At 50.4% G+C, this 23,048-nt stretch overlaps 1 protein-coding gene across 4 annotated transcripts in view; it reads right to left on the bottom strand.

Annotated features, from left to right (window-relative positions):
* Nucleotides 1–5,614: 5,614 nt before the first annotated feature.
* Nucleotides 5,615–23,048, bottom strand: part of ZNF395 (zinc finger protein 395) — a 39,423-nt gene continuing 21,989 nt past the window's right edge. For all 4 annotated transcript variants that reach the window (XM_068552706.1, XM_068552710.1, XM_068552708.1 and 1 more), the window contains exons 2-10: nt 21,840–22,086; nt 20,255–20,487; nt 17,759–17,868; nt 13,256–13,491; nt 12,706–12,806; nt 11,717–11,996; nt 10,279–10,371; nt 9,304–9,407; nt 5,615–9,077 (exon numbers count right to left, since the gene is read on the bottom strand). In XM_068552706.1, the coding sequence (XP_068408807.1) occupies nt 8,966–9,077; nt 9,304–9,407; nt 10,279–10,371; nt 11,717–11,996; nt 12,706–12,806; nt 13,256–13,491; nt 17,759–17,868; nt 20,255–20,487; nt 21,840–22,073 (1,503 nt within the window). In that variant the 5' untranslated portion in view covers nt 22,074–22,086 and the 3' untranslated portion in view covers nt 5,615–8,965. The remainder of the gene's footprint in view (nt 9,078–9,303; nt 9,408–10,278; nt 10,372–11,716; nt 11,997–12,705; nt 12,807–13,255; nt 13,492–17,758; nt 17,869–20,254; nt 20,488–21,839; nt 22,087–23,048) is intronic.

Genomic DNA, 23,048 nt, shown 5'->3' on the forward strand with positions numbered 1-23,048 from the left:
CACGTAACTTTGAGTGGCACAGGGAACCAGCACAGTGGAATTGTCTGAAAATCTAAGAAAATCCCAACCATCAAGCATATATGCCTTAATTCATGTGTGGGAATATGATTATCTGCAGTATCTCATATCTTTCCTTAAACAGTCTAGAAACTTCCCCTAACAGAAAGAACTAATCAGTTGGTCAAAAACTTTCCCCAAACACTGTTACCCAGGTGGGGGCTTTTCCCTGACTCAGAGGCATAAGAGGAAAAAGTCTGCATGTGCTGTGTTATTTTGCTTCCCGTACGTCAAAGGTAGCCAGATTGTTGAAAATCTTCCTCCAAAGTATATTAATACACGTGTGAATCTTTGGCAACCACACTTTAGCAGGGAGGCAGCCCACGTAGTGCTTTGCAGGTAGGCTGGCTTGTTTGCAAAACATCCACTGCCAAACACGGGTATAGGTATTAAGTTGTGAGCCGAAGGCCGCCGTGTTTATTTTAGCAGAATGACTAATCTCCGAAGGCCCTGAATTAACCTGCACTGTTTTTGAAGTCATATTCTTGGATCCTTAACAAGCATTCTATTTTTCCTAAGCCATACCTGCACAGGACCTAATGGTAAATTTTTCAGAACTAGCATGGATTGAATTCTTTCAAATCTTAAAGATATTCTTCTTGAAAGGGACCCTCAAGGAACACTGAAGACATGTCTAACTCTGAACTGCAACCATTTTCTTTACCTAAAGACAGTTCAGAATCAGGCACATTAGCAAGAATCGATTTATTTAAAAAAACAAAACAAAAACTATTTGAGCCCCTATTCAGGTAATTGGTTTTTCTAGTTACCTATTAAGCTTCCAACTGAGTGGCACTGAAACATAACTGGTAACCAGCTTCTGTCTGTGGCTTTGCTCAAGATGTAAAGTTCTTGATGGAAACACTGCAGATATTAACCAGCTCATTTGGGTGTTATTGATTGCTCTCCTCCTGTGACCATCTCACTCATTCTTTTTTCCACGCATTCATGGTTGCTGAGTTCCAGTGCGGATGTGTATTTATGAGTCCCGTAAGCCTGTCTTTATTCGCCTACACATACTCCAACCCGCCCCACACATGCTTGAGATTTCTCCAAGGCTGGGGGACTCCTGTTGCCAGGCTGTTCTGGACTCCTGAGACATCCAACACCAACCTATATTTAGAAGGCTGGAGGAAATGGCGCCACCTAACACACGGGATAAAGAGCCCTTATTCAGGGACTTCTCTGGCTGTCCAGTGGTTAAGACTCTGCGCTTCCAACGCAGGGGGGGTGTGAGTTCAATCCCTGGCCGGGGAACTGAGATCCCACATGCCACACGGTGCGTCCAAAATATTAAAAAAAAAAAAAAAAAAAGAAAAAACCTTATTCAGAAAGTATAATTGTTACTGGGTCTAAGCTCGGCCACACGACAGGCCAATAACTGAGAGATGAGTTGTTGGGACAAAGCATAATGAGTTTACTCGGGAAGCCAGCAAACCGAGAAGACGGAGAGCCAAACCACCCCACCTGAGTTAGAATTCAGGCTCCTTTTATACTAAAAGGGGAGGACGTAAGGTCAAACACTTCCTGGTTCCCATCAGCCTCTGGAGGGGATGTGTTAATTTCTTCCTCCCTGCAGTCATTCACAGGTGGGCCTAGTCAGGGTGTTTCCTGGGAGCTAAACAAAGGTATTTTAGCTTAATGCTCATTACCTGGGAAGCAGGATTCCCAGAGATGGGCCTTTATGTATAACTTAAGCTTATAGGCAGCATCTCTTTAGTGATTAACATGTAATAGAATACAAAAGTTCTTCCCTGTTACATAATGATGTCCTAGAAAGGAAGGACACTGGGGTGCAGGACCAGTCCTAGACAGACCTGTGAAAAGTGCACAACTGGTCGTGGTATATACCGTCCCTTTCCCTGGCCCTATACTTCCCTCCTCTCTTCTGCTGTCCCTGGCCTTGAACTTCTAGACTGTGGAAAGTAAGCAGATTCATTCCTGGTGAGAAATTAGTGAAGTTAGCACTTGTATTATAAAAGAGAGCCATAAATGAGGGCTCTATTTAGCCTGAAGAAATGAATTACCACACACAGATTCCAAACTCCAGGGATGAGAGAACTGCTTCTGGGCAGTTCTCCCCTTCTGCCTTTCAAGCCCTAGCCCACAGACCTCCCTTCATTCTGTTGGTCCTGCCACTAGACCGGGGGCCAGGAAAGCAGGTGTGTAGAGGGAGACAGGGAACCCTTCTTGCTGCTTTTGGGGCTAATTATGTGAATGATAGCTTTTCTTTGCCTCCTGTCTATTGCTCAGGCACTAGGGAAAACAGAACTGAAGGGTCAGAAAAACTGTCAGATTTGCCACTGTAATCATTTCTGTCTCCCCAGGTGTCCGGGTGATCCCCAAATCAGCATGTCTCCAGCCCCAGACCTGCAGGCTGGGAATCAGGATTCCTTCCTCCCCAAGGCCCTGAGGAAGGCCTTGTCTCCAGGCCTCCACCCCCAGGGCCCAGCCGCATCTGGTTGTCTTTCCTTTCCCCCCTCCTTCCTGCCCCCGCCCCCCATGGCATGTTTCATGACCACCCTGTTACTACATCAGAGTGTATTTTTGTAATTCTTCCAGCTAACATTTAAAAAGGCCCATCTTTCCTTCTCACCCGCCTCTTCCCTCTTCTAGGGGTGGGTTCAAGGAACAGGAAATCAAGAGTGGGGTTTTGACTCGTCACTGCCATAACTTGTTTGTAACAGAGTTGTTCTTTTTGACCTATTGTTTTAAACAGATATTTCTCCATTAAACTTCTACTGAGCAAATGGTTAGCAAATTGGTTGGCTGGTTTTTTTTTCTTAAAAAGTGAGCATTTTTATTCCTGAAGAGCCTTTAGTGAGAATAAAAACAGGGACAAAGAGGGACTTCCCTGGTGGTCCAGTGGTTAAGACTCCGCGCTCCCAATGCAGGGGGCTGGGTTTTGATCCCTGATGGGGGAATTAGACCCCGCATGCATGCCGCAACTCAAACCTGGTACAGCCAAAATAAATAAATAAATTTTTTTTTTTTAAAAGAAAAGACAAAATGTTTAAATCCAGAAATTACCCAGGAATATGATCCAAAATGCAAAGGGGGGGAGGGGTGGGGGGAGGGGTGGGAGGCTGGGATTAGCAGATGCAAACTATTATATATAGGATGGATAAACAAGGTCCTACTATATAGCACAGGGAAATACACTCGGTATCCTGTGACAAAGCATAATGGAAACGAATATGAAAAAAAATATATATATATATGTATAACTGGATCACCCCGCTGCACAGCAGAAACTGGTTGGCTGTTTTGTTGTCGTTTTTTATAAATGTGTTTACTTTTTATTTTATTTATTTATTTTTGGCTGCATTGGGTCTTCGTTGCTGCGCACGGGCTTTCTCTAGTTGTGGTGTGCGGGCTTCTCATTGAGGTGGCTTCTCTTGTTTGAGGAGCATGGACTCTAGGTGTGCGGGCTTCAGTAGTTGTGGCATGCAGGCTCAGCAGTTGTGGTGCATGGGCTTCGTTGCTCGGCGGTATGTGGGATCTCCCCGTACCAGGGCTCGAACCACAGTCCCCTGCGTTGGCAGGCGGATTCTTAACCACTGCGCCAGCAGGGAGGCCCTGGTTGGCTGTTTTTAAGTGAAGTAAGTGAGAAGCACAGACGCCGGACACACGGTCAGAGCTGCCTCTCCTGGGAGGCAGAGGCAAAAAGAGAGAGGCTCTGCTTTATGTAAAGTGTGACGGGCGAGATACATGAGCAGAAACGCCGCGACTGTGCTGGGTCCCCAGATGCAAGCCCACAGCTGCGTGATTGGACCGGGCGGGATGGCGGGGGCCAGGTTGCTGGGCACCACCCCCAGTTTCTGACTCACTAGAAATTTGCATTTTTAACAAGCTCCAGGTGATGTAGAGCCTGCGGGTTTGGGACCCCCGGATTGGGTCGCAATTAACACGAAACATGTTAACGATGTGTAATCAGTTCAGCCAAGAAACCTCGGGTCCACCCAAACGGAGTGCCTGCAGAGAGTCAAACATCTACAGAAGTAGACGGGGCCGTGGGAAATCAGTAAGGGAGGGCGGACAAGGCTCTCTGTTGGGGAACTGGGGGGCCCTGGTGAGCGATTACTGGATCCCAGTGAGAACTGTAGCTCCCTCTAGCGGTCAGTAGGGAAACGGCCACTCACTGTGCAGGGCAGTAAAGGGCAGCGAGATTCAAATACCCCAACTCCTCTCCTCCGTCCCTTCCAACTCCAGCCTGTTGTCTCCCGTTGGTCAAACCCAACTGGAAGCCAGAAAGTTAGGGAGTCCTCAGATGCAGCCACAAAGGTAGGCCTGGGAGGGCCCAGGGCCGCAAACGGACAATGTCCAGCCCAAAGGCAGTAAACTGATTTAAAGGAGGGATGGGGGAAGGGGGTCAAACTGCAACAGAGCAATGATTCTATTTGGGGCTTTCTTAGAGAAGTGGGGCAAGGACAAGGGAAGGGGGAGAAAGGAGCCCTCTGTTCTACCCCAAGGTGAGGAAAAGGCCAAGGACAACCTCCTCCGCAGGCTGCTGAGCTTGACGGACTTCGGCGGTAATCTAGTCCCTGGGTCTTCTCCAAGTGGCCTCACCCTCCCCACTGGGTGCTGTTAGGGGGCCCTAGAACCCCCTCCCAGAGATGCCTCACCGTCCCAGAAACGCCTCCAATTTCGTAAAGCAGTCCCTGAGCTACCAGAACGAGACATAGCTTTCTGCACCAGCTCCCCTCCCACCCACGCCAGCTCTGAACCAGCTACGTGGGCCATCATAGGACACGGAACCCATGAATTCAGGGAGCAGCCCATGTCACTCCCTAGCGTCAGAGCTCACTCCATAAGCCGAATGTGACTCATTTTCTCCTTAGTCTCTTGCCCACTCCCCAACAAACTCAGGTACACAGCCAGGAACATCTCCCTGTTGTCAATACAAGCAGGAGAGAAAATGGTTACTTCCTAAAGCAAGAAAGTAACTGACATAGAAAGTCAAAGAATAGTGGTTGCTTTCATGCGGAAGAGAGGAGTGGCACTTTGCTTGAGGTACAAAGGCAATTTCTGGAATGCTGGCAGTGATCTGTTTCTTGAATGACTGGTAGATACTTTGGTGTTTGCTTTGTGATAAATCATTAAACTGTAAAAATAAAAATTGGAGACCAAAAAGAAAAAAAAAAAAAAAAAGAAAATGGTTACTTCCTAGATTATAATCCTAGTGCCATTATTTCCCAGATGATGACTTTGGTCAAGTTTTGTAACCTCTGGGCCTCACTCTCCTCATCTGTAAAATGGGAATGATGAAAAGAAGAAAATAAATTGAATTAAATTAATACAATAAATTTTAAAAATAAAAAATTTTTAATTTTTAAAATAAAATAAAATAAAAACGGGACTGACAATAGTAACTCTTTAGTGGGTTATTCAGGTAATCCATGTAAGCAATTGGCTGGGTCCCTGATAATGTTGCCTGTTGTTATAAGCAAATGAGTGTGTATGCTTCGCCCCCAGGGCTATCACTTGTTTAACACCAAGGACAATGATATCTTATCCTTTGTAGGGGGAGAGGGCAAAGGGACAGGCACACATTAAATCAGACAATGTACCATTTTATTCCTTATAAAATATATTTCATATTGTTGCTGTAAAAACATTACATTTCACATTTTTAAAAAAATTTTTTGACAGTAAAAATAATACTTGGAAGACAGCTGGGGGAAAAGGCGCCAATAAGACAAGTTCACAGATGGGATCTGTCTCCCTCTTCTCCTTTTTTTTTTTTTATTTGCCCCTGGTAAAGTCAGAACCTGGGAGGACCAGAAAGTAACAGGACAGATTTCTTCAAACAAATCAGAGTTTCCACATCCAAATTCATTCGGTCCTCCAAGAAGTCGAGCCGCCGCGGGCCGACTGCAACAATGAGGACGTCGCTCAGAATGCCTCCTGAAATTACACAATTGCTTTCACAGCCGGCTTAGGAGTCAGACCATTAAATCCAAGCCATTTTACTAGCACGTTGGTCCTTAATGCTTTGCACCTGTGACCTCATTTGCCCACAGCTACTATTCGCCGGTCTCTCTCTGCACTGAATGCACAAGCACGTGTGCAGATTTGGTATCATTAAGGCTGTTCCCGAGCAGGCACCACAGACTCCAAAGGTACTTCCAGAAATATTCTGAATAAGGGAAACGTCCCTGGAATAGAGAGTTTCCCAAGACACCTGCTTTTGCCGATCCGTCCTGTTAGTTTCCAGTGCGCACCTGTGGCCTCTTACCTCCTATCAGATTCTGCCGCCTGGGTGGGCCGGGAAGGAGGGAGAGATACAGAGATGAAGAAAACAGGCGTGATAGCGGGATCAGTTCACAAACCCCCACCCCCACCCCCGAGAAGAGACGAATGGGACAACCCCAGGACAGACCACACGTCAAGAACCAACACGATAGCCACAGATGGGGCAGCTGGAGGAGGGCGGCCAGAGGCCACCGCCTCCAGAAAGGAGGCAGGAGCGAATGCTGACGGGGAAAGCCGCACCAGAACATTAAAGAAAAAAAGACCTCAGTTTCTAAATTGTTGCATCAATTTCTTCTCTCTTCCTTTTCTGCCCTGTGCACCAGTGACATAAGAAGCCTGCCTTACTTAGAGAAAATCTTTGTATCCAGTTATATCTACACGGTCCAAACTGAGGGGGAAATTAAAACAGCTTTTCTAAAGGCGAGACCCAGCAAGAGCTCTGATTAAGAAGGGAAGGGAAGAGGCTGCTGGGCTGAGCCTCCCCCCACCCCCATCTCAGAAGCCCCTTCCGCCCCTCGGGGAGGACCTGCAGATACACGGGTGGGAAGTGAGGTGTCAGCACAGCAACCCCTGCATTAGCTTTTAATCAGGGAGCTTGAAGGGGCAGCAGGAAGAACCCAGGGCACCTCTCGCTGGCCTGGTTTCAAGCTTTACCAAGGGACAGAATTCCACATAACATTTTTCTTTTTTTGACTAAATGATAAAAATATACCCCATCACCACCAAAAACACTCATGCATAAGAGTGTCTTTCCCTTCTGTCACCAAACCCAGGTCACTATCACCCTTCACAACACCACAGCCCTATTCTCATGTTTGCAACACTCGGAAACCTGCACGTTTGCAGGTGTGTCTCGGACTGAAAGGCATCTGCACGGTTCCTGCTTCAGCAGCCAGATGATCCCACCTGGACCAGGAGGACAGCCTCGCTCACAGCCAAGGGCTGGACGCCGCTGTGCAGGCCCCAGAGGGGTGGCCTGGTGGGATTCCCTGAGCCCCTGACATCTGGGACGCAGGCCCTGAGGAGTCCCCAGACCAGTCCCGCTCAGAAGAAAGGTGAGGCTTCCAGACAAAAACACGCCCTCCCCTCAGCCCAGCTCACCCAGCCTTGATCCATCACTGGCTGGCACGGCGCGGAACCCCCCTCTTCTCCCTCAACAAGAAGAGCTTGGCTTATTTACCTCCCAAGCATCGCAATCCGGGCTCCCCTCCGTTCCTGAGGTCTCCAGAAGCGCCAGCAGCTGCTAAATCAACCCTGGTGCCCCTCACGTGACCTCCTCAGGATCCTAACTTCCTGCATCCTGCCGGCAGGCAGAAACGGCGCTCAGCAGGTATCTGGGAAGGTGACACTGTATCCAAGTGCCCCTCCCCATCACACTGACTGGACCAACCAGAAGTCTCCTGCACTGACTGAAGAGTCCGGTCCTACTTGTCACCTCAGGAAGGAGACCAGATGGTCCCCAAAGGGGCAGGCGAGCCAGTGGACCCTTTGGGGACCACTCAACACCCTCTCACAATGGGGGAAGCTGCCACCTACCTTTCAGTCTGTTCTCTCCGCCAGCCCAGCCCTGCGGCCTTGGAGGGACATGGGAAAATCCCTGGTGAAACCAGAGACAAAGAGGAACCTACCTCAGGGCAGGGTCTCTCAGCCAAACAAAAGGGACCTTTACTCAGAAAGAGGCTTCTGAATACACCGTAACAGAAAACAAAGTGTTTCCGGGGTGTCTTCCAGAGCTGGGGGGAGTCGATTCACTCGGGGAACAGGGGACAACTCTCACAAATACTATACCCTCTGGTCTCTCCTCAAGGAAAGAGGAAAGAGTGATCAAGGTAGTGTTGAACTGCCACACCGCACAACGTGAATTCGTTTGAGCCTTTTGTCTCAGTGATTTGGGGACAGTCTTTACAAACCTACGAGGAGCCTGGGCTTGGAGAAGAAGCCATACAATATCTGTTGGGCTGCAACTCAGCGTCAGGGAGCCCAGATTCAAAACAGTCGTCACCAGGAAAACGGTTTTCCTTCGACTTCCACGGAAGCTGACTGGTGAGGACGAGGTCTCCCTTCTCCCAGGTTCGGGCGGAGAAGAGGGCCGGCTGCACCTGACAAAGCCCACAGATTCCCCCCACTCTCCCACCCCAGCCTCGGCAGGTCCTGCTCTCTGAGTCATCAGCCAGAAATTTCTTTCTTTCTTCCTTTTTTTTTTTTTTTTTTTAAAGAAAAGTAAATCCATCTTGCTCACCGTCCCTTCTGGAAGAGTGGAGAAAGCAGAGAATTCACCACCTCAGCAGGAAACAGAACGAGCTGTTCCTTCTTTCCATACGTACAAACTAATCCCCTAGGGAGGCGGGCTGGGGGGAGGGGAGCGGAATCAGTTCTTTGGTCTCTGGTTCGCTGCAGAATACCCTTGGTCAGTTTTGGCTCTCTTCTATTTTAGGGGGGAAAAAAATATTTTTGTGGGTTTTTTTTTTGTTTTTTTTTTTGTTTTTTTTGAATAAAACGTTCCCGCGAGGGAGAGAAAAACGTTTTAAGTATTAAACCTTAGCCAATAGAGCCCAAACTCCCAATGTCCACGCTTTAGCTTTTAGGTCCCTGCTGAGGGCTTAGGACGCGGCTGCCTCTGTCCTCTGGCCGTCGGGCAGGGCTGCGGGACAGTTCAGTCCAGGAAGCGCTGGCAGGCCTTCTTCCAGCGGCAGGCTGTGCACCACTGGTCCCGGTGCTCGATGCCGTACACCTTGCGGCACTTCTTAGCCTCCCCGCGGGCTTTCCTGCGAGACGGAGCAACGAGGGGACGGTCACGCGCTGGCCGGAGCGCGGCCGGGCCCGAGGCTGAGCCAGAAGCGGTGGCGGGAAGGGGTGGGAGCCACCGGGACCAGAGGACCGGCTGCCTCCCCACCCCCCGCACCCAGGGTGGTTCCCTGGGACTGACCCTGCGGACGAGGGTCGGGCGGGGACCGAAGCCAGAAGGGAGGCCACGGGAGCACACGGTCTCACCTGGTGCTGCTCTGGGCCCGGGGTGAAGAAGTGACAATCAGGTGAGATTTCATGGCGGGTGGAGGCTGCTGGGGCTCGCTGAAGCTGAGCGACCGGCTCCGGACCTGGGCACGGCGGGGGGTGGGGGGGAAGGGCCGTGAGCACGAGGGTGGATGTGCAAGGAGAGAAGCCCATCCCAAGGGACAGCCGGCCACACCCGCCTTGTGCCAGGAGGCCTTCTCTGGAAGGACATTCCGGGCAGAGGTGAGCAGGGACCAGCTAGGGAGGGGAGGCGGAGAGGGAGGAGCCGGCCTGGAAAGCCACACTCCCGCTGGGAGTAGGGAGCACGGGCAGGGGGAGCCACTTGGCCTGGCCACCTTGCGGACTGCTCCCTGCAGGTGTGGATGGAGCCACCATATGTGGGACAAAAGGAGGGACGGCCCTGCCTCAACGGCACCTCCAAGGCATGTGGGTTTTACGACGTGTGATGCCTTCCTGCAGGGGATGTTTCAGACTGGAACCCATCAAACGTGGTTCAAAAGGACTTCCGATGTGTATTTCAGTTCAGAGGCGAGCCACCTAAGGCGCTGGTCCCCAGTGGCCTGGGGACCTCTGATCCACCCGCACAGCCCACCCACAAGCTCCTCTCCTCCTTTCCCACCCGCCCTCTTCCTCTCCAGCTTTCCCGCCTTCTCTCCCTTCTCCTCTCAGCATTAAAACCTTACCAAGCACGCACAGATGCTCACGGCTAAATAGGGCACGGACCCCGCCTGGCCCCGTGATCTTCTTGGCAATCAACTTGCTTGATCTGCGTGCTCCTCTGCAGGTGCGCCCCTCCCACCTTCTCCACCCGCTGGGGGTGGAGCGGGGGGCGAGCTGGGGGGCGAGGGCACACAGACCTTCGAGAAGCTGGGGTACAGGAGGCGTGCGCGGGGAGGCGGCCTCCAGCACCGGGTCCCTGGAAGTGCTGACGGGCTCAGAGCTGGGCACACTCACCGGAGAGAGGGAGGAGGCTGTAGAGGGGGCAGCGGCCCAGCTAATACTGGTGTAGATGTGCGGTGACACGGGGATCTGGAAGGACGGCAGGGCCTGCCGGAGATCAGAGAGCGTCAGCCTGGGCCGCAGCTCAGGAAGCCTTCGGGGCCCAGCCCTCCCCCCGTGACCTCACGGTCTGCAGCAGCAGGTGCACCTCGGACCAGGAAATTCTGGGACACCCCGAAATGCTCTTCCAAAGAGAAACAGGAGAGTACCGACTCCGTGGAGTCGCCTCAGTCTCAGGCTCCAATCTTTTTTTGGAGCCCTCCTCTCGGAGCTGGTGCACATGCCAGCCTCATGACTTAATCATCTCCGCGGATTAATTTCTTGGCTGGATCACCCACCAAGCACGTGCTCGAGGCAGTTTCCCCCAAGAAGTCCAAAAGCCTTCCGAGTGGGAGCTTCTGGGGCTGCGCTAAGGGTCTGGCGTCCCCAGGCAACCGCGTGGAAGCGGCACGTCCAGGTTGAGGGTTGCTTGTAAAAACACCAGCCGCCCTCTCCAGGCCCCATCTCACAGAGCTGGCCGGCTGCCCGAAGGGCCACCTGAGGTTGGCCCAACATGAAATAGCTAAGCAGCCACTCATTCTAATGAGCAGGAGAGATGCCTCGATCTGTAAAGGCTTCCTGATGGGAAACACTGCTTTTTAATTACAAACTTGCAGATCAGCCTAGAGTCGGATAAAACCAAGCTGTAGGCATACAAGGATTTTAAGAAAAACCGACACGTGGCAAGCAGGGTGTTCAGTACCTGCTACGTGCAGTAAAGACCATCCTAATGCCACTCCCTCCATGACAGCTTTACCAACCCCACAGGCATAGCAGCTTGGTCTTTCCTGTCCCCACAACAATTTCTTATGCCTCCAGTAAGATACTTTGATTACTTATTATGATTAACCATAGTTACCCATTCATTTCTCTCTCCAGCTAAAGCACACACTTCACGAGGTCAGGAACTATGTCTTATTCTATCCGTAAAGCTTAGCCCGAGGCTTAGTAGGTATTCAAAAAACTCAGTGCCAGGTTATTTCTTAACACAATTCTAGGAACTGGGGATTTGCTTTGGGAAACCCAACTACACTATTCTATCCCCTTTTATAGCCAGCGATGTACCAATTCCCCAGCCCAAATCCATCAGCCCGGTTACCCAGGGATTCATCCAGATTTCTCATAACCGCTCATGACGGCCACTGAGGTAGAACTCTGGAATCCCCATATTTATCGAGCGTGAAGTCATTTTTCTTTTCTTCTTTGTAGAAGTCAGAGATTAGTGATGCAGCCAAAGGACTCGGCCTTCAGCCGGGGTGGCCAGCGGCCCGTGATCAGGCTGCCCAGTGACAGTCGGACGCTGAATGTCCTCACGGCCACCAGACTGAGCTCCCAGCAGGTCCCCACCCTGTACCTGGTATGCATGGTCGGCCTGAATGTGCCAGAAGGAGCCAGGAGCTGACTTGCTGAGAGCACCAGAGGGCAGGTAGGACTCCAGGCCAGGGTGATCTGGGCCTGAGGACTGGGCTTTGGGAGGAGGCGGCGGGAGAATGGCAAGGGGCGGGCTGGTCAGGCTGGGGCTGGGAGCCGGGTCGGCGGCGGGGCCGCCAGCGGCAGCAGCTTCCTCCTTCGTCTGCACCTCTGTGTAGTAGAAATCCTCCTCCCGCTTGAACTGGCCGGAGTCCACGCTGTCCCTGCGCGGGAGGGAGACGCACTGATGACCAGGGACACGCTGCCTCGGTCCAAACACAGGGGAGAGTGAGGCGCGAGGGGAGCACTTGCCCAGGGCCACCTGGCAAGTCTGGGAAGAAGGCCAGCAGGACACCCGGGAGCCCTGCTCCTGACGTGGGCTCGCAGGGGATTCCATGCTGGCCCGTCAACGGGAACTGTTTTCCCCATCACTGAAGGCTTCTCCTCCCGCAAGACCTGACTCTGATCTCCGCCCCGGGTCCTCTCCAGGCCCCACCCACTCGCAGTTGCTCTCCTTCAGGGAAAGGGCTCTGAGTCAGTTTCCTTGGCCGTAAGCTGCCCCAGCTCCAGGGAGTCAGTGCAAAGGGAGCCCTGGCTTCCCGAGGGGAAGCTACAAGCTCTCACCAATCGCCCTCTATCTGTCCAGAACCGAAACACCTTCCTTCCTACAGTGAGGTGAGAAGACACAACGGCAAGGTGGAGAGAGCTCCCTTCCCATCAACAGCATCAACATCCACTACTGCAGGAGGGGTCTCCTTCCCGGCAAAGATCTCTTTCCAAGGGGCTGTTTTGCAGGGCACAAGGCCGGGGACAGGTGGCGTCCTCAGCCGGCCAGTTTCTCAGAGGCATTCGGGACTGCGGGTCTCGGGGAATCGGCAGGTGGAGGAAGCCTGAACGGCACCCTCGGCAGAGGGGCCCTGGGCTCGTACCTACCCCAGGTGGAGGGCTTTGACGTGGCGCTTGATGCCCACGATGGAGCGCAGGACTTTGCCACAGTTGGGCCACAGGCACTTGTACATCACCTTCACCGAGTTCTGGGGGAAAGGAAGACGTGGTAAGGGGGACGTGTCCTCCCCTTCAGCCCCCTCCCAGCCTCACCCAGTGGGGGCTTTAGCTGCCTTCGAACAGGACCCAGCAGAAGGCCGAGGAAAGGGTTTCCCAGGGACCAAAGACACTGACAAGCAGGGGCACAGAGCCTGGACTCGGCAGCTGGTCCCGGGGTCCGGCATTGGCGCCTGGGGTGGGGAGGGTTGGCGGGGAGGAAGGAAGGCCTGCCGGAGGCCTCTGCAGGAGAGCAGGAACGAAGGTAGGGTTGGGGCAGAGGTGAGAAGGCCAAGGACGTGGCATTGGAGAGGAGGTGCAGGCTCCTGGGAACGCCAGGAGGAAAGAGAAGAGGCAAAGGAAAGCTGAAACGGGATGGAGCCTGAGAAGGCCCAGGACCCGGGCCCCGTCCACGGCTGAGCTCCCCACTCACGCCGCGTACCTTTCTTTTGCGGGGAGCTGGTTCATCCAACAGGAAAGCATCCGGGTCGGTCTCGAATCCATTATCAGTCTGGGGAGAGCCAAAGGCGTCCCCCAAATACTTGGGGCTGGCCTGGGGGTGGGGGGGCGAGGGGGTGGAGACGCCACTGCTCCCGCTCCAGTGCCCGCTGGTGGTGCTGCTGCCGCTGTCCGACACGTCGCCACTCTCCTTCCACGGGTCACAGGCCGCGCGGGAAGCTGGGCAGAGACAAGACAGGATGCTCAGGGGCCTGTCCCTGGGTCCACTCTGGATTCCGCACGGACAGCCCAGGGCAGAGGCCAGGAAACTCTAGTCTGGGGCCTGGGTTCTCGCATCTAATTCCTGGCTCTGGCTTGCCTGGCTTTGCCACTCCAAGGGGGAGAAACAAAAAGACAAAAAAATGTTGCCCCGCCCCCAACAAGCCCCTCCCCTTTCTGAGCTTCAGTAAAAATGAGGAGTGGGTCCATTCATCGCAGCGCTGTCTGTGGGTGGCCCTGCTCCGCTGCAGTGGACACTTCCTGGCAACAGCCAGGCTGATAATCTGACCGCCGGACACACGCTGCAACTGCATTTTGTGTGCAGGTGTCCCCCACTTTTCGAAAGTTTGCTTTACACCATTTCCGTTTGATGAAAGACCCACAGTCGGCCCTCCGAATCTGCAGTTTCCGCATCCAAGAGTTCAACCAACCGTGGATTGAAAATATTCGGGAAGAAAACATTCCAGAAAGTTCCCCAAAGCAAAACTTGAATTTGCCACACACCAATTAAACATTTAAACAGCAACATTTAAAAGGCATTTACATTGTATTTACAACTACTTACACTGTACGCAGCATTTACATTGTTTTAGGTATTAAACGTAATCTAGAGGTGATTTAAAGTATACAGGAGGATATGCGTCGGTTACATGCAAGTACTATGCCATTTTATACAAGGGACTTGAGCATCTACGGATTTTGGTATCCGCACGGGTCCTGGACCAATCCCCCACAAATACCAAGTGACAACCATACATTAGTACCTGTTTCTCATTAACTAAAAGAAATCTAAGGAGGGTTTTCACTTTACGAAAAGAGGTGAAAATAGCGTTCGATGTTGGTTTTGCAGCGAGCTGTGACAGAGGCAGTGCGCGCCCCAAGCAGTAGGAGCGGCCCCGCTGAGCTCCTTTCTGGGAACCACACTCAGCGCCTCGGCACCTAGCCACCACAGCTTTGAACTGTGTCTGTGAGCATCTGTGCTTTGTCTCGATGTATTCTGTGCGTCAGTTAGCAAGATGTGTCCTAAGGTAATTGCTTCGCTTTATACCATTTCAGCTTTCATCGAAACGTTCTACTTTCAGATAGCAGGGGAAACCCGTATTATTAATGGAAAGATAACCTAATTAAAATGTACTTGTCACTTTAAAGGCAGGGGGAAAGCGGGGAGAGGGGAGGGGCAGAGCCCCTCCTGCCTCCTTCCCAAGCACAGACAAGCGGGCTGGGTACCACTTGGGAAGCTTTCCCTGCAGCAGAGTAGGAATGGAGAGGCCAGGTTAAGGGCTTGTTAACCAGGCTTTCTTGAAAAATGCCTGTTTGATCATTTAAGCCCGGGCAAGTACATCAAAACCGGCGTGTGAAAAGAAACCAGCCAGCCAGCTCTCGCAGCTGTCAGGAGGCGTAGCCTTTACCAGAGCTAGCTGTGGCCCAGGTGGCTCCTCTTTTTATCCACAGGCAACACGCTTAGAGAAGGACAGACGAGCTCTGAGAGCAGTTCAGACTCATCACAAGATGACGGGAGGCCCACACAGCCGACGTGGCCTCAACCCGCTGCCCTGCTCCCAGCAGTGCGTCTGAACAGGAAGGTCACAGGTGAGACGTGGCAAATTTTCAGTTTTTACGCTGCCCTTCTTTGGGCTGCTTTAGGCCCGACCCAGATTCTTCCATGCCGACACCATAAACCCACATTTATTTTTGCTATGGGAGAGTCTGAAATTTTGATCTGTGGAAACAGCAAGAAAAGGGGGGAACACTGCGACACACGCAGGTATGGTGGCCTGAGTCCCCAAAAGCCCCAACCCCCAACATGGGCAGCATTCCACGGAGCCTCCTTACCCTGGATTCCGAGATGGTCTCCCACATCCCCTGTGGCAGGATAAGCATCCCACGGCTCTTCTCTCAACCTGCTCCATATTCCAAGCCGCTTCTAGGCTAATCTAGACACCCAGCATTGCGTGCCTCCAACGCAGGCTCTCCTTAATTAAGTCTCACACGCCAGGAAAAGCCCACCCAAACAGAAGGGGACAGGTGAACTCTGCCCTTCCTAAGTGTCACTGTCAAGTCGCAAAGCAATGACTTCCTGGAAACCAAAGAGTTTACGACATCTACACATGGGGCTAAAAATAGGGTAGCCCTTCAGGAAAGATCTCAGGAGCTGCCAGCAGGTCAACGGTTCGCACACGTCCAACTCAAGAAACCCATCAGCGAGAGAAGGGCAAGGGAGCGGAAGTGCTACATCTAGCATCAGGACCGGAGAAGAGAGCAGGCCGAACGGCAGGCCCGCCCTACAACACAGCAGCCTTCCACCGAGGAACCATTCAGGTGGCTCCACGATGACGCTGGCAAATTGGCACACAAGGAAAAATACGAAACAAAGCAAAAAGTGAATCCCATAAATTAACCTATACCTTGTAAGAGGAACAGAAATCACTCTACCTTAGGTCGTAAGATTTTCTAGGGCAGGGTCAACAGAGCATGAAAGCAAAGTGCTCCCCTGCAAACGCGTGGTGAACGTCTAAGAAAGCCTTGCGATTCCCTCTGCTCTCTACACGCCCACGCAGAGCCATCCTAACAGTACGGAGACCAGAGGGGATGGGTGGATTCTGCGCAAAGAGCATCCACGATTAGAGCAAGGTTCTGGTTGTTGTAGAGACCTCACCTTGCAGAATACGTCAACGTAATTAGCTGCCAAGGGGGCCTTACTTCTCCACTGACTTCAGCGTAACATCAGAAATATATTGGAACTTCCCTGGTGGTCCAGTGGTTCAGACTCCACAGTCCCAATGCAGGGGGCCCAGGTTCGATCCCTGGTCAGGGAACTAGATCCCACATGCCACAACTAAAGATCCTGCGAGCTGCAACTAAGACCTGGGGCAGCCAAATCAATCAGTCAATCCACAAATTTTTTTTTTTTTTTTTTTAAAGATACTGTAATGGGAAAAAAAGTCTTTAATAGACAATGAAAAATGTTTATCAAAGGGGACTTAAGATGTCATGGCATATTATCAGTTAAGATACATACATGCTGGTGTTGGGATGTGTGTGTGAACATATGTAGATGGATTATACACACACACACACACACACACACACACACACACACACACACACACACACACACACACACCCTAATGGGAATTGCAGTCAACGATTTTCTTTCCCTTTATGACACTTTCCTGGATCTTCTTCCTGTTGACCAACCTCCTGCATCTCCTAAACTCGTAGAGTTTCCTAAGAACTTAAAGTTGACTCCTTTCCTCCCTGCGTTGCCTGTGTGGCCCCCAGGTGCTCACAGAGCAGGTGTGCGATGCTTTGCCTCACAGCTGGTACCGTCAGACTGCAATAGCTTCCTCTAGCAGCCTAGCCATTGACGACAGGCCTTGGGTGAAACAAGTAAGTCTGCCTTATCACCCCCTTAAATTGATTTTCTATGTAGGGAGATTACTTACGAGGGACGCTTATAAAGGCCACGTTCCTCCTGGTATGTGTTCAGAGCTGACTCCGTATTTTCCTATAAGCTTTTAAGGAGCTTGCAATTCAGTTAGATCTCACCAATGAAAAAGTTATTCCCTGGGAGTAAGTTAGGCCAGCCTGATGACAAGTTTCAAAAAAAACCCATTCAGGTTCACTACCAGTCTTATCAAGCTACTAATATCCAGCAACCCTCCTTCCTCCCATATTACTCGTGATGTATTTTGGGGGTTGTGCTAGAATTTTCTTTTAATTTATAAATTTGCTGTGAAGTCTTACTATCGATTTGTATTACTCAATTAGATTTATTTTAGACTTCAGCTCATTTGTTCCACACTAATTTACAAGGCTGAATCAGGCACTTGTAACGGGGGAGTGAATCGGCTGAGGCCACTAGGGGACCATTTGGTAAGTTTCTACCTTTAGAACTCAATGTTCCTCCACTGGCCACGTTCAGCCCCACAAGTGCCTCGCTCGCTTACTCCCATTGAAGAACTTACTCAAGTGGCCAGTGTGGCTCAGTCCCGTGCTCAATCATCTTCACAATGCACCAGGAAGCTTCTCCCCAGAGGAGGAAACTGAGGAAAAAGAATGGAAGCGGCTAACTCCGTGTCACTCAGCCACTCTGGGATGCCAGGGAGAAGAGACTCCAGAAACCCTGCTGCCAAGCCAGCGACTTAGGCAATTAGCTGCCCAAAGCAGAAGAGGTCGGTCGTGGGCCTCTGCCACGCCCAGAACCCACCCGGGCCCCGTTCCTCACCAGAGAAGTTGGTCTCGACCCCAGGAGGACTCTGCACGACAGGGCTGCAGGACAGGGACGTCAGCACCATGGCTGCCATCATCTCGTCCATTTCCACTGCATCCGACTTCCTGGATTCAGACAGGTGAGAGCCAAAGGTTACTTCCCGACACAGCTGGTCATGTGAGCATCTTACATTCCTAGACTGTCCCCTCCACGCCTTGACTCCAATCAGTCAGTGTGTGCTCAAGTAATATCGTTAAATAAAGCACGCAGACCTCTCCTCATTCTTCATGAAAGATACTCAATTCTGAGCTACGCTGATAATATCAGTCAATGCCCGCAGAAGCAGGCTGGTCCCCATCCCACTGCTGACACCAGGAGGCAGTTCCACTCTCCCTTGAATTCCCTTCCTAACTCTAAGTCTGCAGCTTAAAATCAAGAGTTTTATTTGGGGGAAAGGAAAATGAGTCCAAGCAATGACATAAAGCATGGGCATAAAAGACGGCCAGCTAGAATTCAAAATCACCAAAATTACCTTCCTTTCCTCGTTTTATATTTAAATTTAAGAGGGAACAATTACACTAACCAATTCCTTCCCCTCCCCCCAAGATTAATGATGAGGTATTGTGATAGCTTCTGAATGTGAACAGAACCTGGTACATAAGCCAATGAGCAAAAAACCCAGAAATACTAAAATAAATCTTCCAGTGCAAATCTCAATGCTGTATACAGCAGAGTTCTATAAAATTTTACACGTAATTTTTTTAATCCATATAAAGTTATATTATTTGGAAATAAAATTAAAGCTATCTATAAGTTAATGCTAAAGTATGAAGTCAGTCTGAAATAAATTTCTAGGTGGCTCCTCTATTTCAAAGGACTGTATTATACAATTCATTCTTTACAATTCAGATCCACTAAAATATACGACTGGGCTTGAAGTAGCTAAACGAAAACTAGTAATGTATTAAACGTGTCAGCATCCCCCTTTTTTATATGATTATTTGTATTTTTATTTCCACAGCATAGAAAGACAAATTCTCTGCCAGTATTCCATTGAACTGACAATCACAAATGTTGCTCTGGTCTGGTCTCAAGACACGGGGTGTACCGTCAATAACAGTAACACTCACAGACAAACACAGATGGGGCGGGGGGCAGGGCTCAACTGCTTACACATCCTGTATACGAGAATCTCATTGGCAGGGGCTTCCCTGGTGGCGCAGTGGTTAAGAATCCACCTGCCAATGCAGGGGACACGGGTTCGAGCCCTGGTCCGGGGAGATCCCACATGCCGCGGAGCAACTAAGCCCGTGCGCCACAACTACTGAGCCTGAGCTCTAGAGCCCACGAGCCACAACTACTGAGCCTGCGTGCCACAACTACTGAAGCCCACATGCCTAGAGCCCGTGCTCTGCAACAAGAGAAGCCACTGCAATAAGAAGCCCGCGCACCGCAACAGAGTAGCACCTGCTCGCTGCAACTAGAGAAAGCCCGCATGCAGCAAAAAAAGACCCAACACAGCGAAAAATAATAAATAAAAATAAATTTATTAAAAAAAAAAAAAAAGAATCTCATTGGCAGATTTTCTTTTTTAATCTTAAAATATCAATGTGCATAAAGTATATAACATAGAAATTAGAATATACATATTCTCAGGGAAAAAAATCATGTCATAAAATTCTAAAGCAGGGACTTCCCTGGGGGGTCCAGTGGTTAAGACTGCGCTTCCACTGCAGGGGGCGCGGGTTCAATCCCTGGTCAGGAGCTAAGATCCTGCATACTGTGCGGTGTGGCCAGAAAAGTAAAAATAATTTTTAAAAAAAATTCTAAAGCAAAGTAAGCATTCTTCATTCAACGTCAATAGTTTTAAATATCTAGCCAGGGGTCTGCAATCTCTAGACTGAGCCTTCTGCCTGTTTTAGCCTGGCTCACAAGCTAAGAATGGCTCAACAATTTTTAAATGGTTTTAAAAATCGAAAGAAGAATATTCCTTCTTGACATGACACATGGAAATGACATGAAATTGAAATCTGAGTGTCCGTAAGTAAGGTTTTATCGGGGCACAACACGCCCGCCTGTTTACATACTATCTGTGGCTGATTTCACGTGACCACAGCCAAGCAGAGCAGCTGTGACAGAGACCACTTGGCCCACAAAGCCTATGTTATTTACTCTCTGGCCCATTCTGAACACGTTTGCTGACTCCTGATCTAAGCCATTTTTTCTCTCTCATCATGAAAAACTAAGACCTAATTTTAGTTTGAGCATGAAACGGGAAAAAAATAGCCCTTAGCCAGACAAAGCTATATCACCCAGAATAGAGTTACAGGGAAGAAAAGACGCCCTTCTGGGTCTTTTCAAAAGGATGCCCTCTCGCTGTATCCCATTTGTCCGATATCTTGACAACTAGACACCTGGTAGTTCCACATTCCCTCCCCAACACAAGGCATCCCCAAACCCCATACCTCACCACCCATGTGTCTTTCAGAGCCCAGGTTCTGTCACACAAACCTCTTTGGGACATCAATGTTCCTGGAGACAGGCCTGTAGGCTGGCGCCTGGGTTCCCTGCTCGGGAGGTGGTGCCTGGGGGATGGGGCTCTGTAGCTCGGCCGGCCACACCTCCTCCGCTTTGCAGCAGATTTGTAACTTCTGGTCCAACAGCCAGACAGTCACCTTATCCTCTGCCCAACTATGCCGCTCCACCAGTCCTGTACACTCTTGACCCCCGTACCACACACAAACCTGGGGAGAGAAAAACAGCAAACAGTGGTCAGCACTTGGGAGTTCTCACTCCATATGTCCCAAGTTCTGGGAGCCAGGAGCCGTATGCCACAAACTGCATGCTCTGACTCATCTTCAATTCAAGCAGATGCTCCCAGGTACCTGCTTCCCACCTGAACACCCAGACTAGCTACAGTGGATTGGTTCTTCCCAAAACAAATCCTTATAAATTCTCTAGATGGAGAGAGCGAATGTGTCAGTTTCTGGGATTTTTTTTTTTTTTAACTTGGAGTCTATATGCAATTAAAGTTGTTATCATCTTAAAATAGACTGTTATAACTATAGGATGTTTTCTGTAAGCCTCATGGTAACCACAAAGAAAAAACCTCTAGGAGATACACAAAAGATAAATCAACGCACAGGACTCCAAAAAAAAAAAAAAAAAATCAACAAATCACCAAAAAAAAGACAGCAAGAGAAGAAGAAACAAAGGAATTACAAACCAGTTAGAAAACAGTTAACAAGATAGCAATACCAAGTCCTTACCTATCACTAATTACTTTAAATGTAAACGGATTAAATTCTCAAATCAAACGAATTTGGAATCTGTGTCCCTCCTCCCGATTTCTTGCCCTGACTAGCCTCTGAAGTCCTACATATCTGCTGGTCCCCAACTATTGCCTTGAATTGCTCACACCCTGCATTTTTCCCTTCAGAGAATCCTGAGTCTACCTGGGAGCAAGATGGTAGTGGTGAAGAAGTAGGCTGACTGCTTTCAAGGGTGCCTAGCAGTTGCCAGGTGGCCTCACCTCATGGGAAGAGATGTCTGGATGACACAAGCCTTGAAACAGAGGCAGAAAGCAGAGCCTCTATTATCAGCTCTTGAGAAGGCAATGAAAGAGAAGCCCATGCATCTGGATCTAGTGACAATATCAGGCACAGGTGATGCCTGAGCCCTGCCACAGGGGAGGAAACACTGGAAAAGGGACTCCAAATGGCATTCTAACTAAACAAACACCTTCATCTCTTGAAAACATCTAAAGGTAATTCAAAGATGCAATCTTATCTGTCTCCTGTAAGTCTGAGATTCTTTCCCTTGTTTTTGTAAAGTTGCAAACTGAGACAGATTAAGAGAAACAGCTCTGGCCATGCTTTGAACTGAGGTTCTGAACAGGCCTGAGCCCAGAACTGTCGTGGAGGAGCCCTGGGTCTGCTCATTCCCTTGGGAAGCCTGCTGCCCAAGGGCTCATATGGCTGCAGGGGAAAGGTCTATGCTAAAGCCAGTGCCCAGAGAGTTTCACTCAGGGCACCACTGGGCCACCAGACGCAAGCCTGGGGAGATCAGACATTTGTCCACTCGGGGATCAACCTACCTTCTGCCCGGGCTGAAAGGCCACCTGCTGGAGGCCTGAGGTGCCTGGAGCCTTGAGGAGTTCCTTGGGCTGCTCCTGGCAGGACGTGTCCTTAGAGGCAAGGAAGGGCTGGGGAGCCGCCCCCTCAAGCAGCTCTGCCTGAGGCTCCAAGGGTGGGGCAGCCCCGGGTGGCCCCAACACCCGGGCGCCCAGGAGGGACCTCTTGCCAAGGCGCCGGGACAGAACGCTGGCCATGCCGCTGCCTTTCCTGGGAGGCAAAGGGGACACAGAGTCCTTTATCCTGTATCTGCAGGCATCAGGAAGCCGTACACACAGCCGGAACCCGTGAGCGTCCGTTAAAAAGGATGAAACACTTTAAAGTAACTTTTACAACTTTGTTCTTTTTACAAAAGTAATACCTGTTACTAGTAGGACATTTAGAATATACTGATAAGCACAAAGAAAAACAAATCCCTCAAGAAGCAGCCTCCCAGAGATACCCATGTTTCCTATACAGCATTCCAAGCTTTCTTCTACACATAGATTTTTTTTTTAAATAAATTTATTTATGTATTTATTTTTGGCTGCATTGGGTCTTCTTTGCTGTGCGTGGGCTTTCTCTAGTTGCGGCGAGCGGGGGCTACTCTTTGTTGCGGTGCGCGGGCTTCTCACTGCGGTGGCTTCTCTTGTTGTGGAGCACGGGCTCTAGGCATGCGGGCTTCAGTAGTTGCGGCACATCGGCTCAGTAGTTGTGGTGCACGGGCTCTAGAGTGCAGGCTCAGTAGTTGTGGCGCACGGGCTTAGTTGCTCTGTGGCATGTGGGATCTTCCCGGACCAGGGCTTGAACCCGTGTCCCCTGCATTGGCAGGCGGATTCTTAACCCCTGCGCCACCAGGGAAGTCCCCTACACATGGATTTATATATTTCTATTTCTACAAAAATGGGATCATGGTTTGGTAAACTGAATTTACACTTATCCTGTGTGGGTTATACTGCATCACTGAATGTTATTCTACAATCTCACTTTTATAAGTCACACAGTGTTTTCTTAGGCAGATGCATCACTGCAAATTTAACAAATTCCTTATCCTTCTTCCTGAGGGCTGTACCCAGGGTTGTGTTGCTGAAACTGCTCTGCCCGCAGGGAGCATCTCAGCACACACACCAACGTCCGCTTCCCGGGTCAGGATGCTATTACCACAGCACTAAGTCAGAGCGGGAGGGGGTCTG

The sequence above is a fragment of the Eschrichtius robustus genome, chromosome 10 (assembly GCF_028021215.1).
Source record: "Eschrichtius robustus isolate mEscRob2 chromosome 10, mEscRob2.pri, whole genome shotgun sequence".
Lineage (NCBI taxonomy): Eukaryota > Metazoa > Chordata > Mammalia > Artiodactyla > Eschrichtiidae > Eschrichtius > Eschrichtius robustus.